Source organism: Elephantulus edwardii, unplaced genomic scaffold, assembly GCF_000299155.1.
Source record: "Elephantulus edwardii isolate Elephantulus edwardi_28Jun2011 unplaced genomic scaffold, EleEdw1.0 scaffold00360, whole genome shotgun sequence".
In the NCBI taxonomy this organism is placed as follows: Eukaryota; Metazoa; Chordata; class Mammalia; order Macroscelidea; family Macroscelididae; genus Elephantulus; species Elephantulus edwardii.
The window spans coordinates 1,569,086-1,596,717 of record NW_006400110.1 but is presented as its reverse complement, the minus strand read 5'-3'; the positions used below and the strand labels follow the sequence as shown (position 1 = coordinate 1,596,717).

General features: G+C 39.3%; 1 protein-coding gene across 1 annotated transcript in view; it reads left to right on the top strand.

The window, feature by feature from the left end:
* The first annotated feature begins 2,263 nt into the window (after window positions 1-2,263).
* Window positions 2,264-27,632, top strand: part of AKIRIN2 (akirin 2) — a 27,496-nt gene continuing 2,127 nt past the window's right edge. The window contains exons 1-3 of the mRNA XM_006902034.1: window positions 2,264-2,557; window positions 22,343-22,486; window positions 23,420-23,569. Of these exons, the coding sequence (XP_006902096.1) occupies window positions 2,320-2,557; window positions 22,343-22,486; window positions 23,420-23,569 (532 nt within the window). The 5' untranslated portion in view covers window positions 2,264-2,319. The remainder of the gene's footprint in view (window positions 2,558-22,342; window positions 22,487-23,419; window positions 23,570-27,632) is intronic.

Genomic DNA, 27,632 nt, shown 5'->3' with positions numbered 1-27,632 from the left:
TGGATGCATAGTAAGCAATTGCAAAGACCATGGTCTGTATCAGGCACACCTTAGTCTGCAAACTGCTAGTCAGTATTCTAGAGAGGTCCCTGATAGCCAACTTTCCAAATGCAATTTACCTTTTGATTTCTTGACTGCTGGTGCCAAGCATATTGACTGTGGAACCAAGCGAACTGAAGTTATCAACAGTATCAATCTCTTCTCTGTCCACCATGAAGCTGCCTAATAGTCCCAGTGGTGAGAATCTTTGTTTTCTTGATGTTGAGTCTCAATTCATATTGATGACTGCAGTCCTTGACCCTCAGCAGCTAACACCTTATATCCTCTTCAGTTTCAGCAAGCAAGGTTGTGTCATCTGCATCATGCAGATTGTTGTTGAATCTTCCTCCAACCCTGATGTCACACTCCTCCTCATAAAGTCCAGCTTCACAAATTACCTTGCTCTGCAAATAGATTGAAGAGTTCTAAGTAGGTTCCATAATCTTAGTATTTCCTAGCCCTTATGTGTGAAAGGTTTTGTTTTTGAAACTATTCAGAACAACTATGCCTTGAATTTTAAGATTTCTTTTTCCATTTCAGAACCTGCTTTCTCTATTGATTCACTTTCCTTTCTCACACTCAGTCTAGATTTTTCTTTCCGTCCCCTCTGCTCTTTACTTTTGCTTAGTTCCTTTTACACTCAATGAGTGTTTAAAATAAAAAACGAACCCACTGCCATGTAGTGACTTCTGAGTCATAGTGACCCAACAGGACAGAGTAGAACTACCCCCACAGCATTTACAAGGCTGTAAATCTTCATCAAGTAGATTGCTGTATCTTTCTCTTTTGGGCTAAAAGCATCAACATGTTAATCAGGAGCGGAGCGCTTAACCATTGTACCACCAAGGTGGACACTCAAATGTGTTATTAGGAGCCATTCAGTTAGTTCCACCTCATAACATGATGCATTTCTCTAAGGATTTGACCCTTGCATTACTAAGCAAATGGTAAAAGGCTGTTATCCTCTTCTCTAAGGCGCATTAAGGTAGTATTTCTTCAAAACAGATTTGTTTGTTCTTGTGGTATATTCTACGTGGTATATTCAACACTATTAAGTCCATATTATAATTCCTTTTTATCAATTATTTTTCAGTCTTTTCAGTTTTTGTATGTATATGAGGCAATTTAAAAATACTATGCTTAGATCAAGGATATTAGGCCTCAAGTTGCTATCTTTGCCTTTTAACACGTTAATGAGATTTTTTAAGGTATCTTTTTTTATTTTATTACTTTTTATTATTATTATTATTAATGTCAATGAACATCTACAGAAATTTTGGAATTCCATTCATTCATTGTTGCACTTTTCTCCCCACCCACTCACCCCCACCCCCAGGTCGCTCCTCTCCTTTTAAGACATCTTTTGCGGTACATTTGCCCAGTGCAATGTGTTGTTTCCTTTTTCTGACTGCTTCCACAGACGTTGATTGTGGTTTTAAGTAAAATGGAATCTTGAGCAACTTCAATATTACATGACGTTACTTAACATACCAATTGTGAGAAATTTTTTTTTTTTAAATTTTTTTTTCAATTGTGAGAAATTTTACTGTAGCCTTCCATCTGCAAGGTGTGGAGGGGATTTAAATTCCAACCCGGAACTCCGGATCTCTCACCCTGCATTATGGGAGTCGTAGTTTCCTTTAAAGCACTTCCCTGGTTTTCAGATTGAGTCTTTTCCACAAAAAAAAAAAACCCAACAACTCCCATAATACTCCACTGGGGGGCGGGGGGGAGGGGGGCGGGCGCGCGCGCGCCACCTTTAAGCGCATGCGCCCTGAGGCCGCAGGATTTGAATCGGCGGCGTTGTTATTGACGCCATATTGGGGCCGGTGTGGGGTGAGAGTCGTACAGCGGAGGGGGAAGTGGCTGGACCTGACTGTTCGTGCTCCTCCTTCTGCCTCACCCCCTAATCCCTCCGCATCGACTACCGCCCGCCGGAGACGGACTCTGGTCAGGGAAACGGGGACCTCTTTCAAGCCTCATTCCTGACTGGACTGTTAACGACTTCTGAAGGGAGTTCGGCTGGGACGCGCTGCCACTCTCGCTCCAACGCCGGGGTCGGCCGAAGCTTCTCTCGGGAAAAAGGCGTCCGAGGAGGCGAAGACCCTCCCAACGCGGCTGGCGTGAGCCGCCGCCCCCTCCCCTTGGTTCTCGCCGGCTTGTCCGGGCCCTACCTACCGCGGCAGCGGCGCCCCGCGAGCCACCGTCGGTCTCCGAGCCTCCGACCACCTTCTAGCCGCCCCGGCCCCACCCGAACCCGGCGTCGCCGCTGCCCAGGTCATGGCGTGCGGAGCGACTCTGAAAAGGACTCTGGATTTCGACCCGCTGCTGAGCCCGGCATCCCCGAAGCGGAGGCGCTGTGCGCCATTGTCGGCGCCCGCTTCGGCTGCCGCCTCTCCCGCTGCCGCCTCCGCTACTGCCACGGCCGCCTCGTTCTCGGCCGCCGCCGCCTCGCCGCGGAAGTACCACCGCATGGAGCCGTCCCCATTCGGCGACGTGGCCTCCCGTCTGACCACAGGTAGGTGCCGCCGGGGCAGTGCGTACGCTGGGGCTCCTACGGCCGCCCGGACACAAAAGCCCGTGGGGCCGGAGCGACGGCCTATTCCTGTGGCCGGGCGGTCCGCGGGGCGGATCGGGCTCGTGCTGGCGGGGGTGGACGGCACCCGGTGAGGCGCAGGCCTGTGGTCACCATCTCCCGGTGAGTCATAGCTCAGCTCCCATCAGGGTCAGCACAGAGGACGCTCCGCCCATGAGAGTGCCCTACAGCCGGCGCCCCGACAGGATCGGTCGACCCCGCTAGGCCGTGAACCCGGAGAGACCCGACCACCCCGACTGGGTCGGCACCCCGATAGGCTCTTCACGGTGAGAAGCCTGGTCACCCGGACAGGGTCCGCTCCCCAACCACCCCAATAGAGCCGGCGGGGCTCGGTACGTCCACTGTAAGCTTGCTTTCCTCTTCAGTAAACAGCCTAGGCGTTGAGAAGAACAGATTCTCCGGGTTCTGAAGACTTGACACTTACGCATTTCGTGGGTAAACGTTTCCTGGAGTGACCACGGGTAGATGGCCTTTGGCTGCTTGGGGGCGCCCGGTTTTTATCTGTGCTTAGAAAGCCTTGTGTGCTCGGGCGCAGCCCTAGGATACTTAAGCTTTTGTGGACTGGAGTGTAAATCTGTTTCCTTTTTATGTGACATGTAAAGGTTTCACGGATGAGCCTTGGGTAATAAATAATACGACTCGTAGACAGAACATTTTCATAGCTTCATTTAAGTATCTTACAATTCTTATTTTAAAGCAAAGCAAAACAAAAATATACACCGTATTTTATTACTTTTAATTTGGTATTGACTTTCTATTTTTGTTCTGGTTTTAATTTCCAAATTAAGGAGGGTAGGAAAATTTGATAACTAGGCTTCCATTTCTGCTATTAAGTATTTACTCTAACTTAAGGATATGGTATTTCAGAGTGATCATGACTGAAACTTGAAAGAAATTCACGTGCAGTTTTATTTTATGGTCACACATAACTGGATCATTGAGTGTTATAAGCACAAAAAAGAAAACAATGCTAAGAATGAGCTGATACTTAACATTACTTCTAGAGCTTGTCTTTTTAATAAAATAGTGTTAAAAATTGAAGTAGTATCGTGGAAATCGGCACATAACTTAAAATTGCTGTAGTTTACTGTCAATAAATTTTCTTCAGGTCAGTGAATTAATAGTGTTAGGTTTGCAGGCTTGAGTATATTTCAGTGCTAAAAAAAAATCTCAAGTATATGGTAAAAGCAGTCAGAAGCTATACTGTTTCCTTCATTTCGGAAGGACTTTGCTAAACAAAGTTTTCCTTTGAAAACTTACAGTTGTGTTACTGTATTTTTAATGCATTTAACTGAATTATACCATATTTCAATTGATTCCGTGAACTATAACGATAATAGACTGACTGGAATTACTGGAATGCTTTAAGAAAGCTACTTTAAATTAATCCATTTCCAATATTTTGGTGTGTCCTCTGTTTAGAGTACCTTTTGACGTCTACTGTGAAAGTTTGATCATATCATGACATTGCAAGTCACATAACAATTGAGTTTTATTAAGTCTGCTAAAAATTACTGGATCATTTAAACTAAATTAAATTTAAATTAATATAAAAAGCTGACAGGAAAACCACTTTAAAAATTTTTTGAAGCTGTAATTTAGAGTGGGATCATGAATGTAATTTTGCTTGTGTACATATGGCCATCTTTGGGCATGCCTCTGGTGTATGAAATGATGCTGTCATAATGGTAGCTGCTATTCAGGTATTAAAAGAGTTTGTCAGTTTTCTTATCACCACACTTGTAGATATTTTTCCTGTTGACCTTTGATCTTTTATTCTTGCTCTCTGGTTGCTTGAATAGTCTTTTCTGATAGTGTAGTTGAATTAGTTCAAGTTTCTGATCAGATGTTCTCTAGTAAGGAATTTGGGGCATTTTTAAAACTCAAGCCATTTTTTGACTTAGGAAGGTGACTACAGAGTTTCCCCTGATGACTATTATTATTTAAATCAACAATTTTCAAACTATTGAAATTTAATCTAAGAAAAAAGGAACAGACCAGTATAGCAGTTAAGCTTTCTAAACTTGGAGACATGGGTCTTTTATTATGCTAATTAGCACTGTGACCTTTTTGTTTCTCCACACTGGCCTTGGAACAACTGTTAGACTTTAAAGTATTAGAAGTGCTATTTCAGAAATGTTGTTCAGGATTTAGGGCTGGAGCCTGCTGCAGACTACATCCCTATTTTTGTTCACTCCAGGAACTAAGAATGCTGTTGTTCCTTTTAAATTATTGGATAAAGAGGAAAAGATTATTTGGTGACATGTGAAAGTTCAGATTTCTGCACCTGTAAATAAAAATGAGGGGTGTGTGTGTGTGTGCTGGGATAAAGCCAGGCCCATTGTCTGACTGCTGTCACCTGTTACAGTAAACAGTTGTGACAGAGACAGTATTGCCTCCTACTGCAAATATTTATTATCTGCCTCATTAGAGAAAAGCTTGCTTATTTTCCGTCTAGGAGGGCAGAAACTCCAAACTTACTGCCGCCTTGTAATGATAACCCTCCACCATCAGGTTTACAAGGCTGTAAATATTAATAGGAAGAGACTGCCCATCTTTTCCCCTAGACTGATTGTGAATTCAGACAGCTCACCTTTTGGTTCACAACCAGACCACTAGAGCCAACAGTGAGGTCTGTGCTAACTTTGGACGTGGGAAAGGAATATATGGTACAGTGGGACAGGGTGGTATTGGGGTGAGAAGCACTGATTTGTTCGGAAGTGAATACCTTAAATTACCTACATGAGCAGCGCTGGTGGTGCACTGGGTGGGTAACATGCTGTGCTGTTAACGAAAAGTTAAATCCTCCTACCGGCTCTGCAGGGCAAAGATGGGCAGACTCCTGTCTGTAACTTCTCTTGAGGTGGTGGTGGTTGTTATGTGCTGTCGAGTGGCTTGCGACTCATAGTGACCCTATGTACAGCATCCCTAAACTGCTCTGTCCTGTGCCAATCACACCGTCTCCGACACACCATCCCGATTACCCCCGTCACAGAATCAGTCCACCTCATAGACGGCCTTCCCCTCTTGTGCCCTCCCAAGCATGATGTCCCTCTCCAAGGACCTGTTCCTCCTTACAACATGTCCAAAGTATGTTAAACAAAGCCTCAGAATCCTTGCCTCCAAGGAGCCAGCCGCCTGGTTTAACCCGCTCCAGGTTGAATCTATTTGTTTTCCTAGTGGTCCTTGGTACCCTCATCATTCTTCTCCAGTACAATAGCTTAAAGGCATCAATTCTCCTTCTATCCTCCCTGGTCATTGTCCAACTCTCTGATGCATAACAAGTGATTGCAAAGACCATGGCCTGTATCACATGCACCTTAGTCTCCAGAGAGACACCATTGCTCTTCAGAACTTTGGAAAGGTCCCTAACAGCAGACTTTCCCATGGCAATAGGTCTTTTAATTTCCTGGCTACTGGTGTCAAGAGTGTTGACTGTGGAGCCAGACAAACTAAAGCGGTGAACAGTCTCAATCTCTTCACCATCCATCCTGATGCAGCCAGTTGCTCCAGTGGTGAGAATCTTTGTCTTCACATAACAAACTGTAGTTGACTCTGAGAATAATGGGAATCCCAGAACACTTGATCGTGCTAATGCCAAACCTATACTTGGACCAAGAGGCAGTCGTTAGAACAGAGCAAGGTAAACACCACAAGGTTCAAAATTGGGAAGGGCGTATGCCAGGAATGTGTCCTGTCTCCATACCTTTTCAGTCTGTATGCAGAACAGATTAACTGGGAGGCTGGGCTCTATGAGGAGAAATGTGGGGTCAGGATTGGTGGTAGATCTAGCAACAATCTGCGTTATGCAAATGACACAACCCTGCTTGCTGAAACTGAGGAGGACCTGAAGCCCTTGCTGCAGAGGGTCAAAGACTGTAGCCTTTCAGTGTGGATTGAGGCTCAGTGTCAGGGAAACAGATTGTCTTGAGGTTACTGCTTCAAAAACCCATTGGAGGATCACTCTGAGTCAAGCTGACCTTGTTGGCATTGTGTTTGATTTTTTGAAGTACCGACATTAGTAGGAATCTTGGTAAGTTAATTTAATAAAACCTTTTAAAAGTTACTACTCTTCTTGGTTGATTTTGAAAAAATATCAATATTGCCAAGTAGCCAAAAGATTGCCGTGACATTTCCAGAGACAGACTCCCTCCCTCCCGCCCTCCTCCTCCCTCCCTCCCTCCCTTCCTTCCCTCCCTCCCCTCTCCCTCCCTCCCTCCCCCAAAAAAACATATTATGCTACATGACAAAAGACCGTCAAATCTAGTACCTTTCTATGAATTTTCAGAAGGTACATTTGTATACATCAGTTATGTTTTTGATACTGCCAAATTGTTAACTTGCCGGCAAGGTTGCTGGCCGGCTCTGGTCTACCCAAAGTCTCCCCTGAAGAGGCCTTATGTTCAGCCTCTGAAAATAAGTTGTTGGACAATCTGTATAGGTCTAGTGCTGATGCACATGGGATAACCATGAATTGCCATCACTGTAGTCTGCCTTAAGATTTGAGTGATGAAGAGTTACATTCTTTTGTAGAAACTCATTGTATTTTCTGGAAGCTTGCCATTAAAATTTAACACTGCAGTTTGTGAATAGACAGAGGTTTTACAGGAACGTAGATGGTGCATGTGACAGAGGAATATAGATGAGGCATGCCTGCAAACAGACACCAGCTGCCTTAAATGAAGTGTAAATAGCTCTAGGCAAACAAATATCTGTTAGAGGAGCATAATCTCACTTCAGTTGTCATTTGCTTTGAGCCAGAAGTGTTTTATTATTTTTGTGATTCTTTAGACAACTGTTAAGTTACTTCCAGTTTCTCTGTATTTAGCAAATAGACTGTTTTTTATTGCCTTTTGCACTTTAGATTTTAAACCCGATTTTTACTTAGGACTAATAATGTTATGTACCTGCCATCAAGCTGTTTGCAATTTATTTAATTTCATGAATTACCCATTTATGAACATGTCTTAAGTTTGTGCCCCTTAAATGCATAGTGCATCTGTATTAATTTTTGAGCTACTTGGTTTTGAAGGTGAGGGGAACCCCCAGAACAAAACAGTATAGGAGCAAAGGGTAAAAACATGGCAAGATAAGAATTTAGTCTCTTTTCAGGTATGAATACTATTGACCTGGATGAATTCCTAAAATTTGCTGTCAGACCTAGAAGGAAGAAAAAGAATCTGTAATTCCTGAATGATTTTATAGGGAAAAGAATATACCATATACGCAAGTCTTATCTAAGATTTTTTTCCCCCCTAAGTTATTAAATAGATGTAGGAAGACACAATAATAAAAACAATTTGCTTTCAAAGACTGAGAACAAGAGAGATTCATGAAACCTAATTTTGAGTATTTTTCCTATTTGCAAGGAAACTTTTTATTCTCTTAGAAGAATGCAGTATGGGTTTAAGTTTGAACCTTGAAGGATTTAAGTTATGTAATATTTCTCATGTGATGAGGTTGAGATTGCAGCTGTATTGAACTGAATGCTTGCCAGTAAATTAAAATTTCAGGTTGTGTTAGTTTATCACCTATGCACATACTTGCTTTTTGGGAGTTTATAGAATTGTTTTGGGGTAGTGGTAGTACTTTTTAATCTTTGGACACTAGAAAAATAGCTCAAATACTTTGTTTCTTATAACTTTCTAAAAATCTTGCAGTTGGTTTTTATGTCACAAATGCTATAGGTCTTCCTGAAATATACTAATGCTTTAGAACATTTTAATATTAAAATTGTAATCTTTTCTTTGGTAAAATTTTTGGGTTTGATTTAGTTTTTAATTTCTATTTTTTTTTTTTATACTTAACTTTTCTTTAAAAAATCAGTTTTTACTCTAGAAATCACTTGTTTAAATCTCTTGAGCCTCTTGAGTTTCACATGTTTTACCAGTGGGGCAATGGGAAGGAAAGCATGAAGAAGTCTCAAGGGACTGTTAGAGCAGCCACTTGATAATTTTCTGTTACCTAAACTGGGATGAAAATATTTTATCTTTTTTGTACAATTAATTAATTTTTAAGTGTGTACATAAATGTGCCTTTTCTTTTCTGGAGCCTGTGTAAAATATTGAAATAGGCTGTTTTGTTAGCTTACACTTTTATTAAGCTTTAAAATTCAAAGAAACGTGATTTTAATCTGCTCCCCCCTTGTTGTGTACCATTGAGTCAGATTTGACTAGTAGTATGCAGGAGGAGATTGCTGCTTCTCCAGCAGAGCATCTGGTGGATTCGAACTTAGGCCTTCGAGATTGCAGTGCAGCTTCTTGCCACTAGGCCATCAGAGCTCCAAAATGGGATTTTATTAAATTTTGGGTTTTTTGTTTATTTTTTTTAATTTTTATTTTATTATTTTTTTTGTGTGTGTGTACCATCAAATAGAATCTGACTGGTACTGGAGGAGATTGTCACATCCTTCTCCAGCAGAGCATCTGGTGAATTTGAACGGTGCACCTCTGGGATTGCAGTGTTTTTAAATTTTTTAAAAAATCTTTTCCATTTCCTTCACACTCCCCCTCACTCCACCCATCAAATTGTGTGATCCTAGTATTAATACCCCTCATCTTCACTTCTCTACTTTCTCCTCCCCTTTGGATCCTTATACGCCTACAATATTTGTCCTTAGGGGACTGAGTTAGTTCACTTAGCATAATGCTCTCCAGTCCCTCCCAAGTTAGGTAGTGATTTACAAAATGCTTTCTCCTGCATGCTGTGTAATATTCTCCATCATGTGAATGTATCATAATTTCTCAATCCATTCAATAGTAGTTGGACATTTGGGCTGTTTCCATGTTCTTAAAATAGTAACACTGCTGTGAACATTGGTATACAAGTCTTCCTTTATGCCTCAGTTCTCATTCTCTTTGGTATATTCCAAGCAGTAGTATAGCTGGGTCATTTGGAATTTTTATGTTCAGCTTTTTTGAGGAAGCGCCAAACTGCTTTCCAGAGCAGTTGAACCATTTTACAGTCCTACCAACAATGTATGAAAGTTTCTCTGTACATCCTCCTCATCATCTATTACTTACAGTCCTGTTAAACTTTGTCACTGATACTGGAATGAGATGATATCTCATTGTGATTTTGATTTGCTTCCCTCTTATTGCCAGTGATTTGAGCATTTCTTCATGTTTGTTGGCCATCTGAATATCTTCCTCTGTGAAAACTCTTTCCATGTCTTTTGTCCATTTTGTAATTGAGTTATCAGTCATGTGGAGGCCCTGTAGGATTCTGGAAACTTTTGATATGAAACCCTTATCTGAAATGGCATTGCCAAATGATTTTTTTCCAGACAGTAGGTTTTCTTTTCACTCTGTTGGAAAATATTTTTGTTGGGCACAATGATTTAATCTTTAGAAGGTCCCATTCATCAATTTTATCCTCTCCAGATTGTACATTTCTGGCTGTATTTGGCAGACTCTTTATACCATAGATTGGACCATCTAAGCTTGATCCCAGTTTGTCTCTGATGAACCTTATGGCTTTGGGCTTTACTTACAAGTCTCTGATCCACCTTGAGTTGGTTTTTGTGTATGGTGTGAGATGTGGATCCTCTTTCAGCTTTCTGCAGGTAGCAGTCCAGTTTGCCAGCACCATTTGTTGAAGAGGTGGTCATTTCCTCATTTGATAGGTTTTACTTCCTTGTCGAATATTAGTTGACCATTATTAGCTGGGTCCCTTTCTGGGTTGTCAATACTGTTCCATTGGTTTATGTGCTTGTCATTGTAACCAGTATCATGCTGTTTTGGTTACTACTGCTGTGTAGTAGTAGGTTTTGAGGCCAGAGAGTGCTGTGCCTCCCACTTTACTGGCTAAATTTCTGAAGCTAATTCTACTTTCTCACTTTTTGGGTTAACATTCATTGTAGGTTTTGTTAATGTTAATTATTAGAAAACTGACTGACTAAGGGGAAATGTTGGAGAGAGAGACTAGGAGTGTTTTATCTTTGGAAAAAAAGATCATATTGTGAAATTGTTTAGCATTTGAAGAATAGCATGAGCTGAAAAATGAAGGAAAATCTGCTTTTTAAGCATGACAGCATTTATAGGTGATTGAGTACCTTGTTCTGCATATTTTGTGGCAGAAAATTTTCTTGAGTGGTAATTGTTGCTCCATGTGCCATTGAGTTGGAACCAACTGATTTCTGCATGGTAAAAGTACATACTGTCCCCACATTAGGAACATCAGATTTATATTGCATTAAAAAGTTGAAGAATATACCAAGGACTGTTTTAATGCCATACAAAGCCTTATTGTGTCAGAAATACTTTCTTAATAGTTTTTGTGCATGTAAAAGTATACTAAGATAAATATTTGTCTCTTGTTAGGTACAAACTTAATGGGGCTTAAAGAACGGATTTAGGAATGGAACTCATTTCTGATTTGAAGAGACTGCTTGTGCAGGAGATTATAGTTTGCTGCATAGTGGTTAAAGCCCTCAGCTGCTAATCCAAAAAGTTGGCGGTTTGAACCCACCCACCAGCTGTTCCATGCATGAAAGATATGGCAGTCTGTCTGCGTAAAAATGCACAGCTTGGATATCCTATGGGGGAAGTTCTGCTTTGCCCTTCAGTGTCACTCTTAATAGGGATCTTTTATCTGCAACAGATTCCAGAAACCAGATGCTCATTGTAACAACTACCCATAGGCCAATATAAAAGAATTTACTGACTCAGAGGCTGCTGACACTGTAATTAGTGATAGATACTCTGCACTAGTGGCTCTGTGGAAGAAAAATAAGCAGTGGCAGAGTGTCAGAGGCTCAGAGAGTCAGTTCTGACCCAACAGCAATGATATTTTTAAGGGGAAATGCTAACTAAGAATAATTCCTGACTTTTGGAACATTCATCAGAACAGAACAAGTGAACACCGTATGGTTCAAAATTGGCAAGGGTATATTCCACGGATGAGTCCTTTTTCCATACCTTTTCAATCTATTTGCCATACAGATTACCCAGGTGGGTGGGTTCTATGAGGAGAAATGTGGCATCAGGATTAGAGGAAGATTCATCAACAATCTTGGTTATGCAGATGGCACAACCCTGCTTGCTGAAACTGAGGAGGACCTGAAGCCCTTGCTGCAGAAGAGGAAGGACTGCAATCTTCAATATGGATTGAAGCTCATAACAAGAAAACAGAGATTGACCACTGAGTCATTTGGCAACATCATGATAGATGGTGAAGAGATTGATTGCTAACAACTTTAGTTTGATTGGCTCCACAATTAACACCAGGAAATCAAGAGACGAATTGTGTTGAGAAAGTCTGTTTTCAGAGACTTCTCCAAAGTACTGAAGAGCAGTGATATTAGTCTAGAGACTAAGGTGCACCTGATTTAGGCCATAGTCTTTGCAGTTACTTGCTATGCATCAGAAAGATGGACAATGACTAGGGATGATAGGAGAATTGATGCCCTTGAGCTGTGGTGCTGGAGAAGAGTATTGAATACACCATGAACTGCTAGGAGAACAAACAGGTTTGTCCTAGAGAGGGTGAGACCAGGTTGCACCTTGGAGGCAAGGATTTTGATGCTTTATCTGGTAGACTTTGGACCTGTTGCAAGGAGGGACCTGTTCTTGGAGAGAGACATCATTCTTGGGAGGTTGGAGGGACAGTGCAAGAGAGGAAGATCCTTGATAAGATGGATTGATTCAGTGATGTATCCGAGACAATAGGATTGGCACAGGATAGAGCAGGGTGTAGGGCTCTTACACATAGGGTTGGGCCCAGGTACTTCTAATGTATGTGCATTGATGTGTGGTTTGTTGGGGTTTTTTTGTTTTTAAAATAAAAACCAAACTTACTAGGTCTCTGCAGGGTCACTGTGAATTAGAATCTGCTCAGTGGCAGTGGGTTTGGTTTGATCACAATCTAACCAAACTGTTAAACACATCCTTGCATTGAAGATTTGGAAGCACTAGTGAGTACAAAAGGTAACATCCACTCTCCAACTGTTTTACTAGTTAGTTGGGGTTATAGCTACTATTGCCACACAGTCTAGGTCCCTATATCTTACGCCACTCTTGTCTAGCCTTCTCTATTCCTCAGAAGCTACAAATCCTTTTATATGCTCACTTGACATTTAAATATTGGCCACAGAGTCAAATGGTTGATTTATTTGAGGCAAAGTGTTCAGATCAACATATCTCTGGCTCATTTTGGCCTATGAACCATCAGTTTGTACCCTCTGGTTTCCTGGTATGCTATAGCTCCATCGTCTTTCTTTTTTTTTTTTTTGGTGCACGTAAGTCTTTCCGGTGCTCTGCAAGTAAACAGTTTTTTCAGCTTGATTGCACAGCCCTCCTGTAGAGGTCTCCTCTAGGCATTCAGCGATCCCACTCCTTTTTCTTCGTGGTTATGGTTAATGGAAATAGGAACCACACTTCAACTTTGGAATGAAGTATTTTGTGTGATGTGCATATTTTGGATCTTCCTTTTCCCCTTTACTAATCCACCCTGCCCCCATTTTTTTCTCCATTTTAGGTTCCATTTGCTAAGCGTGTAAGCTGTTTTATTGCTATAAAAAATAATTAAAGTAACTGAGATAACATAACCTTTTTTAAAAAAAATTATTTTTTTGTGGGTGTGTACCGTCAAATCAGATCTGACTGGTACAGGAGGAGATTGTCCCTCCTTCTCCAGCAGAGCATCTTGTGGCTTCGAACTGCGAACCTCTGGGATTACAATGCACTTTCTTGCCTCTAGGCCACCCAAGCTCCCTATAACATAACCTCTTAAGAATATTTTATGTGCCATCAGAACTGACCAATAGCTGACCCTCCAGTGGATTTTTCAAGGCAATAAATCACACAGGAAGAATTTGACCATCCTCCTTTCAGTGAAGAACAAATTCAAACCTAGAGTTGCTATAATAAGGATGCTTTGGGCAGAATATTAAATGATCCAGGAGATATTAAAAGAAGATGGAAGGAATATACTGAGTCATTGTATTGAAAAGAATTGGCAGATACAGAAGAAGTTAATGAAATAACATTTGAGCAAGGTGATGAAGGCAGAAGTTCAAGCTGCTTTGAAGGAAACAGCAAAAAATAAGGCCCCAGGAATAGATGGTATACCAATTGACATATTTCAGCTAACAGAAGCTGCCCTGGATGTGCTCACCAAGTTGTGCCAAGAAATCTGGAGAACAACCACTTGGCCAAGTGACTGGAAGAGATCTATATTTGTTCCCATTCCAAAGAAGGGTGACCCAACTGAGTGTGGAAACTACAGAACAATATCATTGATTTCACATGCAAGCAAGATTCTACTGAAGATTATCCAAAAACAACTGGAACAGCACATGAGCAGAGAATTGCCAGAAGTCTTTTCTGGGTGTAGAAGGGGTTGTGGTAGTAGGGATATTGTAGCTGATGTTAGATGGGTCTTAGCTGAAAGCAGGGAATACCAGAAGAATGTCTATCTGTGTTTCATTGATTATGTAAAGGCGTTTGACTGTGTGGATCATAACAAACTGTGGCTGACTCTGAGAAGAATGGGAATCCCAGAACATTTAATTGTGCTAATGCGAAACCTATACTTGGACCAAGAGGCAGTCGTTAGAACAGAGCAAGGTAACACCGCATGGTTCAAAATTGGGAAGGGTGTATGCCAGGGATGTGTCCTGTCTCCTTACCTTTTCAACCTGTATGCAGAGCAGATTATCCAAGAGGCTGGGCTCTATGAGGAGAAGTGTGGCATCAGGATTGGTGGAAGATCTATTAACAATCTGCGTTATGCAGATGACACAACCCTGCTTGCTGAAACTGAGGTGGACCTCATGCACTTGCTGCGAAGGGTCAAGGACTGCAGCTTTCAGTATGGACTAAGGCTCAATGTCAAGAAGACAAAGACTCTCACCACTGGACCAATTGGCAGCATCAGGATGGATGGCGAAGAGATTGAGATTGTTCATAGCTACAGTTTGCTTGGCTCCACGGTCAACACTCTTGGCACCAGCAGCCAGGGAATAAAAAAACGTATTGCGATGGGAAAGTCTGCTCTTAGGGACCTTGCTAAAATACTCAAGAGCAACAGTGTCTCTCTGGAGACTAAGGTGCGCCTGATACAGGCCATGGTCTTTGCAGTCACTTGTTATGCATCAGAGAGTTGGACAATGAGTAGGGAAGATAGAAGGAGAATTGATGCCTTCGAGCTGTGGTGCTGGAGAAAAGTATTGAATGTACCCTGGACTGCCAAGAAAACAAACACATTCGTCCTGGAAAGGGTTAAACCGGGCGGCTCCTTGGAGGCAAGGATTCTGGGGCTTCGTCTGACATACTTTGGGCATGTTTTAAAGAGAAACAGGTCCTTGGAGAGGGACAGTGCAGGAGGGGAAGATCCTTTTTATGAGGTGGATTGATTCAGTGACTGGGGTAATTGGAATGGGTGTGTCAGAGGCCATGTGATTGGCAGAGGACAGAGCATAGTATAGGGCTGTTGTACATAGGGTCGCTATGAGTTGCAAACGACTCGACAGCACATAACAACAACAACAACCTTCATTGAAGCAGCTGTTGTCTTTGGGATTTTGAGAATTGGTGTAATATAAACTGTTGATAGAGTACCTAAGACGACTCCTTGATTTAGATTGTTCTGTTGTTTTATAAAATTTATACTTAATTGTAGGATTTTAACAAATTGAGTCATTTAAGTTATAGAAGTAATCAGTGATGATACCAGTGGAATAATGGGATTTGACTTGTAGTGATTTTAATTTTTCTTCTTCCTCCAGAAGGATAGATTGGTAAAACCAGTGCTATAGGTAATAGCTCTTAACATTTATATAACTGACAACTCTATTATGCATGTTTAGCATTCATGTTATTTTAGAGAGGCATTGAAACTGAAGAAGCACCTTGATGATGTTAAAACTTATTAAAATTTTATCCTAGGTCTCATTGATACAGAAGTTATTTTAGAGAGACTTGGAAGAGGGACTACCTCCTTTTTAGAATTTAATTAGCTCTTACCTGAACAAGAAAATTGTCTTCCCAAAAGAATATAGGAAATACTCAATTTCTGAACATAAGACATTAGAAAATTGTTATTTACAAAATAGGTCTCCTTGGCAACTCCCAGTTTTAAACATTGATAATGAAAACAATATCTGAAATGTGGGTTAAAGGTCTAGATTTGCTATTTTGTGTGGAACTTTAAATGTTGATCTTTAGTTTCTACATATTTTTCATACTGCTTGTGTTTTTCTTTTCTTTTTAATTAATTGTTGCTCATTTTCTCCCCTTCCTTTTCTCAAGCCCATCCCACAATACACTCCTTGTTCCAGATTGTTGTCATATGTATGCCTAATTATAGATTCCTTTCAGACAGTTCTTTTTTAATGCAATTTTCATTCTCTCCTCAACTCTCCTCTGCCCTGCCCTATTTTATAACAGTGGTGTTATGCAGTATTTATTCTTTAGTGACTGAGATATTTCACTCAGCATAATGTCTTCCAGGCCTCCCCCATCTTGTATATAATGTTTTACATGATCATTGTGTTTCAGTGCTGCTTAGTATTCCATGGTGTGTGTGAATGTATCATAGTTTTTCTATCCATTTGTTTATTGAAGGGCACTTAGGGTTGCTTCCATCCATTTGCAGTTGTGAATAACAGCAATAATGAGTTTGCATACATGTATTTGAGTTGAGGGTATATTTCCAGTAGTGTCAAATGGTATTTTTGTATTTCCACCTTTTTGAGAAATTGCCAGACTGCTGTCCCTAGTGGCTATACTATTTTACATTCTATCAACAGTGAATAAGAGTTCCAATCTCTCCACAACCTCACCAGCATTTGTTGTTTGTCCTCTTGAGCTTTGCTATTGTTGCTGGAGATTGTATTTCTATCTAGAATTGACCAACTTTCAAGAATCATTTTTAATATCCTAGTTCGAGTTGTCTATTAGATGTACCCCTACTTACCACTTTTTTCAAAGATGTTCTATAGTAGAAATTAATTGAAGTAATAGATGTTATATTGGTATATAAGGTGATACAAAAGGAGTCAGTCTGGTCGCCTAAACTTAAAAGTTTATGAGCTCTTAATACTTGATGTAGTAAAAAAATAAGACTTTTTGGATTTGAAATAGAAGTTTCATTTTACAGGATTACAAGTTTTTGAAGATTATTTTATAGATTGTAGAGAAATACCGTGACATTAAGAATTAATCTAAATTCTTCTTATATAACACATTCTCTGCTTTTAACATATTTTCTATTGCTGCTTTCCCCCTTGTCAGTCTAACCTTGACTTTTTTTTTCTACCTTCATCATCTGTTACTTTTATTACATCAGTCACTTTCTCTTGATGGCCTTTTTTGTTGTAGCCAAGTTTTGGTAAGTAAACAGTAGCAATTAAAATAAAAAGCTGGTGTTGAGATTGGGAGAAGTCTTGGTATTGTTAGATCTTTGTTTTATTTTTGCCCTTGCAGGGTGTATCATGTGCTGCCTTTTTTATGCCTTCTACCTGTTAAGGAGAATAATTTTATTACTAATTAATGACATATAGGGAAGTCAGGTGGCATAGTGGTAAGGCATTGCACTGCCAATGAGAAGGTATGTGGTTCGAATCCACCAGCTGTTATGCAGGAGAAAGATGGGCAGTGTCCTCCTGGATGATTTACTGTCTTAGAAAACCTGCTGGAGGGTCTGCTATAATTCTATCCCAACAGTACTCCACAACAACAGCATACATTATTCATTTGGGAATGAAAATGCCATGACTCTTTGAATATATTCTCTAAATCTAGTATAGTAGTGAAAAGTCAGTCTTAGCTGTGTTTCATGGTACAAAGGAAATAGAAATACATGTTTTTAGGATTTTAAAGTAAACTAGATTGCCATTTATTATAAATATAAATGTAAAATATGTTCTGGATGGTTGCCATTCTTTTAAGTCTAGGAAGAATAGAAAATTAAAGTATACAAGTGAACTTTTACTTTTGTGGGTTTTTTTTATTTTTTAATTGATTTGAACGAAAGCTTACAAAGCATATTGGATTTTTACACATTTTGTTTCATATCATTAATTTTCGTTTTAATGGATTATCTGGTGTTAGCATAGTGTCAGATTTTACTTGTACTTGGAGTAGCATGTTGTTACTGGTTAGTTTAGTGACTTTCAGTAGTTTATTAGTAAATAGACCTAAACACATTTTATCAATAGATATAAAATGCCTCTTTCTAAACTGTTAATAAATGCTTACATAACCAAATTACCTACATTATGCTTGGAAATGTGGGTTGAAAAATAATTGATTTGGGGAATTTTTTTAAATTAAAACCTTTACAACCTAATACCTCTAAACTGAAATTGAGTTTATAGCTAGCAGATTGCTTTCTTCCTGTGTTGCTGAGGTCCTGGCAGTTTAAATTGGATCTTTTACATTGTTGATCACATGTTACAAGTATTAGAGCCTTTGAGGGCACAGTGAAGCTTAGATGACATAGTTGCATCATACTGGATGTAAAAAGCAGTGCAGGCAACATTCAAAATACTTTAGCTGACAGTATCAAGTATTGGCAATGATAGGAGGCATCTAGGTGTCTCATACATTTCTGGTCAGAAAGCAAACTGGTATAGCCACTCTGGGAAGTTTGAAAGTTTCTTACAAAGTAAAATCATGTGTCTCCCCAAGAGAAATTAAAATGCCACCCAAAGAGTTGCACCTAAATATTCATAACAGCTTTATTCATAGTAGCACCCAAATTAGATATAATCTAGAATTGGATAAACAAATTGCAGTATATAGGTACAATGAAATAAATAAATAAATTCATCAAATAAAGCATGTTCAGGGTGGGATGGCTGTAGATGCAGCTCATCAGGTAAGAAGGAATTTTATGTAGTGTCATGATGAAACACAAAAGTATTTTGCTGAGTGAAATGAGTCAACCAAATGGTATTTTTTAAATTTAATTTTTATGAATTTCTGTGACAAGCAAAACTGTATCATCACAGAAAACTGCAAAAAACCAGCTTTTTAGGTGATCATAAGTTCTGTATTATGGTTATGGTGGTTCCAGGAATTAAATGTACTTGTTAAAACTTGTTTGTACCTCTAGAGTTGGTAGATGTTGCTACTTACAAATAATTCTTTCTTAAAATGCTTTAGCTTATTAGTTGTCAGATTATATATATCCTATTCCTGTTTTGGATTTGGGGGGCTCTGGTGGCCTACTGGCAAGAAGATGCACTGAACTCCCAAAGGCATGCAGTTTTGAATCCACCAGCTGCTCCAGAAGAGACGGTTGGACAGTCTCCACCTTTGCAGTTGACTGCCTCTGAAAACCCACTGGAGGGTCAGCTATAGGTCAGACCTGACTCAACGGTATATAGCAACAGTTCTGGTTTATACATTGAAACTATCAGATCATCAGGTTGTGTTTATATATACTCTCTATATCTCAGTTGTGCTTTTTTTTTTTATTTTTTAAAATTATTTTTTTTGTGTGTACCGTCAAATTGGATCTGACTGGTACAGGAGGAGATTGTTCTTCCTTCTCCAGCAGAGCTTCTGGTGGATATGAACCACGCACCTCTGGAATTGCTGTGCAGCTTCTTGGCACGAGGCCACCAGCACTCCCTTTTTGGTTGTTTTTAAAAGCAAAAGGCCAAAGAAAACTGAGAAACAGATGTGTGGTGATAAAATAGTATGTGTAAGTCACATAAAAAGCACTTAACAAGATTAGGTTATTCTGGTTTTGTGGTTTATTCTTGATAAGGAAAAGAGTTCTGTTAATATAAAACAAAAGTTATTTGTTCCTGCTCAGGTCAGTATAGAATGCTGCACTTGTTTTTGTGACTCTTTGGGAGCATTGGTGGCATAGCCCGTAGCTAGTTGTTGCCCTGCTTACCCAAAACCCACTTACATGGTGGTTCAAAACCACCAGTAGTTCTGAAGGAGAAAAAGGGATCATTTCCTCCTGTTAAGATTTCGTAATAGCTTAAGAAAGCCAAAGGAAAGTTGCCATGTGTTGGAATTGATTCCACAGCAGTGAGTTTGAGTTTGTGAATTTGAGAAAGCCCACTTATATAAAGGTACACTTATAGCTCAGTCTCGTACTGTGTTGATTCAGAACCCACTCATAGCTGATCCTCCATTAGGTTTCTAAGTGTGTAAATTGAATGGGAGGAAATGACCCATTTTTCTCCCATGGGCCCACTGTTGTAAGTCATATTGCCAGTGAACTGTGGCCTTTGGGTTAGCAGCACAGCTCCCTATGGACTAAGCCACCAGTGCTTTGTAGTGGCTCAACACTAGACATTTTATTTCCCTTAAGAAACTTTATACAAACAGTAGTTGTGCCATCAGGTTGACTACAGCTCATAATGATCAACAGATCAGAACCCTACCCAATCCTGTTCCATCCCCATTTCTTATATATTTGAACCTTGTTATAGTCACTGTACCAGTCCATCCTCTTTGGAAGTCTTCCTCTCTCAAGTAAACCCTTCCATTTTCCATACATAATGTCTTTTTCCAAGAACTGGCCCAAAGTGTGTGAGAGGAAGTTTCACCCTACTTCCATATATAAGGAGCATCCTGTTTGTACTTTATCCAAAGAGATGTTTGCTTGTTACTTTGGCAGTCAGTACTCCTCTCCATTACCACAAGACATCCATTATTCTTTCATCCTTATTCATTGTCCAGTTTTCAGATGCATAGCAAGTAATGGAGAAATCCATGGTTTGGCCCATGTGCACCACCTTGGTCTTTGAACTGACCTGACATCTTGCTACTCTTGAGCATTTTGCAGAGGTCCTTAACAGTGCATTTTCCCAGTGCAACACATCTTTTGATTTCCTGATTGTTGGTAAGTGGTGTTGATTGTGGATTCAAGGAAGATGAACTCATTGACAGTAATCTTGTGGCCATCATGTGGCCTAGTGATCTTTAATCTTCTGCAGCAAGCATTTTAAGACCTCCTCATTTTTGGCAAGCAAGGTAATGTCATTTCCATAATCCAAGCTATTTATGAGTGTTCCTCTGATCATGATGTCATATTCCTCATACAGTCCAGCTTCTCACATGATTTGTTTGTCATGCAGATTGAATTGATAGAAGGGAAATAGCTCTTACACATAGTTGTTTGATTTTATGCCATTGTTCCTTTACCATGTTTACCCACCAGCCTCTTGGTCTAGGTAAGTTTCATGTGACCCCAATTAGTTTTCTAGTATTTTCATTCTTAATGTTTGTTATAATCCATGTGATGAAATACCTTTGCTAAGTCAATAAAACATAGCCTTTTGGTGTTCAAGATTCATTTGACATTAGTAATGTAGCTTTGGTGCTACAGCCACTTAGGAGTGTGTGTTAAATCTTAGCTGCTTTTCAGTAATCTTAATTTTGCTTGCATGTGATATTAATGATATGGTTTGATAATGTCTACATTCTGTTGGATCACCTTTATTGGTTATTGAAACATGAATTTCTTTCAGTCAATTGGTTACCTGTCTTTCACATTTCTTAGCCTAGCCTAATGAGTATGTCCAGGACTGCTTCTGTCCTTGGGAACATATAATTTTGTATTCCCTTAATTCTTGGGACCTTATTTTTTGCCAGTGCTTTTAGTGATGCTTGAATGCTATCCTTTATTAGCATTGACTCTTGATCATTCATAATGTTACTTCAAGATTTTGCCCCACCCTTACTTTAGTATTTCAAGTATAGGCTTGAATTTGTTTTCGAGTTCTTTTAGCTTCTGAAATACTGAGCAAGTTCCCCGTTTGGGGTTTTTTCCCCTGACTCAAACTCTTTGCCCATTTTAATCATCATAGTTTGTTTTCTTGAGCTGCTCTTTAAAATCATCTTTTCATCTTTTCACTTTGTTTTGGCTTCTCAATGCTCTAATGCAATTTTCAGTCTCTTCTGACAACCATTTTGGTCTTTTCTTCCTCCTCTTTATAATGACCTTTCTTCTTGGATGATACCCTTGATGTCATTCCGCAACTCATCTGTTCTTTGATCATTAGTGTTTATATTCATAACTTACATAAATGTGTATCCCATTGGATCTTTTACAACATGTTCTCATCTCTGAGGCCCTGTGAGTCACAGTCAACTTGAAGGCAGTGGTTTTGATTCAGTAGTGCAATCTTTCTTCTTTATGAGTGCCTGTTAAGTACCAGTATTTTTACATGTGCCTCTCTCTGCTCTTAAGATTCAGAACCATGTGTCACTGTAAATGCTATAATATGCTCAAATTCTACTGTCTTCAACAGTAACGGTAATGATCATTTATTTGGGGTTTGTGTGTATGTATTTTTTTTAAGCTTCTGTTGATTTGGGTAGACTCACTGTAACGTTTCATTGGTATGCACAGATAGTCTTATCTAATTACCTGTGGGCTTTTGAAAGTATTCCTAGATTCTAGTGTATGAGTAAGATTTGAGTTGGGAGCTAGCTCTTCAGGAAGATTCTCTTCTCTAACCTTTATTTTGTATGAAAATCCGTTTTTTCCCCTGGCCACTGTGCAGCGAGAGTGGTATTGAATAGTTGGATTTGGATTTCAGGTGGTGTGTTATGTGCTGTTTAGGAATAAATGCTCCTATTCATGCTGGGGGCGGGGGGTGGGGGTAGTATCTTCCCAGATTGTCAGTTTTCTGGATATTTGAAGAGAATAAGTAATTTTATAAATACATGAAATCTGATTAATCTTGAATGTCTTTATCCTGCCAGATTTTAACTTTTCTCCCCCCCTTTGTAGAGCAAATTCTGTACAATATAAAACAAGAGTATAAACGCATGCAGAAAAGAAGACATTTAGAAACTAGTTTTCAACAGACAGATCCTTGTTGTACTTCTGATGCACAACCACATGCATTTCTCCTCAGCGGGCCAGCTTCACCAGGTAATAATAAACTTCGTGTTACCTACTATGGGAAATAGAAGGAAATGCTCTACAGTGTGGGAAATGTATAATCCAAGTTGTCTTTAGTCTTTTAAACTTCTCTTTTCCCTCCTAATTTAGGATACAACATACATATAATAGTGCAAACCTGTATATAATTTTCCAGCTTGGTATAAATGCTATGATTTCTAGTCTTAATTTTTTTTTCTTAAAGTCTGCTGAGTTAAATACTTGACTGCAATGACCACCAACAGCTAATTCACAACATTGCATATTATTTGGTTTTTGAGGGAAGTCACAGACTACAACTCTGGGAACATAACTTCATCCATCAGATGCCTTCCAACAAAGATAGTTTCAGGTTCTTCTTGGCTCTTTTGGCCTCTGCCAGGCTTGGATAAGGTTTATAGGTGTTATTTTGGCTCCACAACCAAGTGCCTAAAGTCACCTAAGTCTGCTAGGAAGCTTTTTGCCTAAACACATTTAACTCTTGCTCATAGTCAGCAGAATTATTGCTGTCACTGTCTTATGTTATTTCATGCTGTGTTTAATGTTTTCTCTTCTGGATCTAAGTGGCTCCTGGTGCATGGTGCTGGGTCCAAAGGATGTATTCTGTTTTAGGTTATTCTCAGTAGTATTTGCCACATGAAGATAGGTACTTGTATCCTGGAACCATCATTGTAATCTTTACATTCTGTGGTCAGAATTTGTAAATTTCGCTACTTATCTTTGGACTGTTTAAAAATTTTCATCTTTTTATTGCAATCTTAAGATGACAGAATTAATAATTTAAATGTTTTAAGACTACTTAGGAAATGCTGTGGTGCAAACAGGTAGAAAATTTATGTGAGCATGAAAAAGAAAAATCTCAGTAAAAGATGCTTTCTATGATAGTTCTAAATCACTTGCTATAATTTTTGTCATTATAAATAGGGACTTCATCTGCAACATCTTCACCATTAAAAAAAGAACAGCCTTTATTCACTCTACGGCAGGTTGGGATGATTTGTGAACGTTTGTTGAAAGAACGTGAAGAGAAAATTCGAGAAGAGTATGAAGAAATACTGAACACAAAACTTGCAGGTATGAGAAGTTTTAGAGTTTCTGAGAAAACCGTGGTAAGATACATGTTATTTCCCAAATATACTTCATATCAATTAGATACTGCTTAGTGATCCAAAGAAAGACGACTAGTGACCTAAAGCTTTATTCTTCTATGATTAGAAGTATGCAGCTGGTGTTGTGTATATCATTTTAGACTATCAAACTTTATGATAGTCTGGCATTGAAGATTAAATGATTTTCAAATTTCTAGTAAATAAAACCTGTGTAATGTAAAGTCAGACTTTACTGAATATGAAGGTTTTAGATCCTTAAAAGAGTTACACAGGAAGGAGAGGAATTATATGGGAACTCTGTATTTTATGCAGTGTTTCTGTACACCAAAACAGCTCTTTTTTAAAAAAAAAGTATGTTGGGGGGAGGGTTAGGAGGAGAGAAAAGTACAACAATGAATGAATGGAAATCCAAAGTCTCTGTAAATTTTCATAGAAATTAATAATAAATTTTTTTTAAGTATATTAAGAAACGAGATTACGGATGAATAAAACAACATTATGGGGGAGCCTGGAGGACATTGTGTTGAATGAAATATCTCAGTCACTGTATTACACTATTATGAAATAGGACAGATAGGGGTGAGTTTGTATTGAGAGAATGGGAAAAGAGTGGATAGGTAATGAATACTGCATTAGAACAGATGAGGGGAAGAACTGTGTAAAAGGAATATATGATTAGGCATTGTATGTATGACAATCTGGAACAAGGGATGCATTGTAGGGTGGGCTGGGGAATGGGTGGATAGGGAGAAAACACGCAATGTAATCAATAAAAAATAGAAAACAAAAAGACTTACTAACCTTAATTATGGTAATGACATAACCTTGCTTGCTCATAGTGAGGAGGACTTGAAGCACTTGCTGCAGAAGATCAAAGACTAAGATAAAGGTTTCAGTGGATTGCATCTCAACATAAAACAAAAATTCTCACCCTTGGTCTGAAAGGCAATATCATGATAGAAGGAGGAAAGATTGAAATGGTCAAAACTTCATTTTAGGATACAACCACTATGGAAAGCAATCCGGTGATTTCTCAGAAAGTTGAAAATAGAAATGCTGTTTGACCCAGCAATTTCATTGCTAGGAACATGCCCTAGAGAAACCAGGCATTTCCCCCAAACAGATGGTATGCATACTTATTGCTGCATTACTCACAGTAGCAAAGAGATGGAAGTAACCCAAGTGCCCATCAACAAATGGATAGATGGTGAAGAATGCTGCTGTGAACATTGGTGTACAAGTCTCCATTTGTGCTTCAGTTCTCATTTTCTCAGATTTCAAGCAATGGAAAAGCGGGGTCATACGGAATTTGTGTGTTCAGCTTTTTGAGGAAGTGCCAAACTCCTTTCCAGAGTGGTTGTACCATTTTGCAATCCTGCCAGCAATGTATCAGAGTTTCTTTCTCGCCACATCCTCCCCAACATTTATTACTTGCTGCCATCTGTTAAACTTTGCCACCGTTACTGGAGTGATAAGGTACCTCATTGTGGTTTTGATTTGCATCTCTCTTATTGCTAGTGATTTAGGGCAGCTCTTCATGTGTCTGTTTGCCATTCAAATATTTTCCTCTGTGAAAATTCTTCCCATGCCTTTTTCCCATTTTGTAATTGGGTTATCAGTCTTTTTCTTGTGGAAGCCCAGGAGTATTCTTCAGACTTTCATTATGAGACTCTTGTCTGAGATGGTATTACCAAATGTTTGTTCCCAGGAAAAAAAAACAAAACAAAACACAGAACAATAACAAACAAATGGATAGAAAAACTATAGTATATTCACACAATGGAATGCTACACAGCACTGAAAACACCTAATAAAATACTCTACACCATGGGGGAGCTTGGAGGATATTATGCTGAGTGAAATATCTCAGTCACAAAAGGATAAATACTGTGCAACACTGCTGTTAAAACAGGACTGACATGGCAGTTGGAGGGAACTAAGAAAAAAGGGGATAACACTGCATTGGAACAGATGAAGGAAAGAACTGTTTTAAAGGAATATATAATTAGGTATTATTTGTATGTCAACAGTCAAGAATGAGAGTTGTATAGCAAAGTGAACTGGGGGAGGTGTGGGGGGAGAAAGGAAATTATGCAATGATGAATGTTTGTTGTTTTTCAGGTGAACTGAGGGGTTAGAAAGGAAAGTGTGCAACCATGAATTAATGAAAATTCAACTTTTCTGTGAAGTTAAAATCACAAAAAAAACCAACAAACAAACCAACAAAACTTCATCTTACTTGGATTCACAAGCATTACACTTAGTGTCAGCAAGGTAGAAGAAGTATTGTACTGGGAAAGTCTGTAGTCCGGGAGCTCTCCAAATTATTAAGGAACAGTGATGTTAATATGAAAACCAGGTACACCTGAATTGAGACCATGGTCTTTGCAATCACTTGCTATGCTGCTTAGACCTGGACAGTGAGGAAGGATGACAGAAGAATTGATGACTTTGAACTCTGGCAAAGACAGAAGAATTATTGATGCTTTTGAACTGCCAAAAGAACAAACATGTCTTAGAGAAGGTAGAGCCAGAGTGCTCCTTAGATGCAAAGATGATAAATCCTCATCTGACATACTTTGTACATATTGCTAGGAGAGGCTCTTTATTGGAGAGGGACATCATGCTTGGGAAAGTGGAAGGACGTCGAAAGTGAGAAAGACCAGGGGATTGACTTGGTCACTCCAGTAAAGGGCTCCAGTGGATCAGAGATGGTATTGATGGCACAGAACAGGACAGGGTTCAGATCTGTTGTTCATAGGGTTGCTATGAGTCATACATGACTTAAAGGCACCTTACAGCCACCATCACCTTATAAGATGTTTAAATAGCCCTTATCAGTCTTAAGTATTATCTCCTTTTAAAGATGAGGGTTAGAAAGATTCAGAAACTTGTGCAAGATTACTTAGTAAGTCTTTCCTTTTTATTGTGATGTTAACTAACGTTTATAGAAAAGTTGGATTTTAATTTATTCATTGACGCGTATTTTCCTCCCTACCCAAAGTGGATGATTTTAATCTGCGGCCCTCAAGCCTGGTTTAAATTTTTTTTTTTTTTTGTCAAACATTCTTCTAAGTGGTATAGCACTGGTCTGCATTGGTGTACAGAGGTATCTCATGGTTACTGTGATGCTAAACACTGTGACACTGATGTGCCAAATGCGACATTGGTTACCCATGGTAGATAGTGTTTGGTGGAGCTTCTGACTAAAACAAGCTTGGAAGCAGGTATGCTTGCCTCTGGAAACTCTTATCAACAGTGCTCAGGTCTTGCATTCATAGGGTCTCTATAAGTCGTCTCCGACTTGACGACACTTAACAACAAACATCATCTTTTAAAATTTAAAAGAAAAAAAAATCAAGGTGTATATGAAAGGCAGTTTGCTTAGTTATTTGCCCTCAGCTAGAATTGATTGAGGCATACCCAAGAGAAGGAAGACCATCAACTTAAATAACAGGCCTTCAAAATCATGAATAATTGAGGAACATTCTTAGATTTAGTACTGGAAGAGGAATCCTTCAGATTAGAAGGTACTAAAAAATGAGAAACAGCTGCAAACTTTCATTAATAATTGGTACATAGAATGTAGACATTATGAAACTAGGAAAATTGAAAGTTGTCAAATATGAAATGGAACACATAAGGTTGACAGTCTTAGACATTAGTGAGCTGAGATGGACTGGTGTGCTGGCCATTTTGAATTATATGATCTGTTAAGCTGGAAAAGATAATGAAGAGGAATGATACGATGCTGTCAGAGGAATATTTTAAGATCTGTACTGAAGTACAGTGTTGTTACAGGATACTGTCCTTAAACATACAAGAAAGGCTTAATAACAGCTGTTATTCAAATATACACACCAACTGTTAAGCCAAAAAATGATAAAATTGAGGATCCACAATCAATACTTTGGCAGTGTTGTTGTTATGTGCCGTCGAGTTGCTTGCGACTCATAGCGACCCTATGTACAACAGCCCTAAACTCCGCTCTGTCCTGTGCCAATCGCACTGTCTCTGACACTCCCATC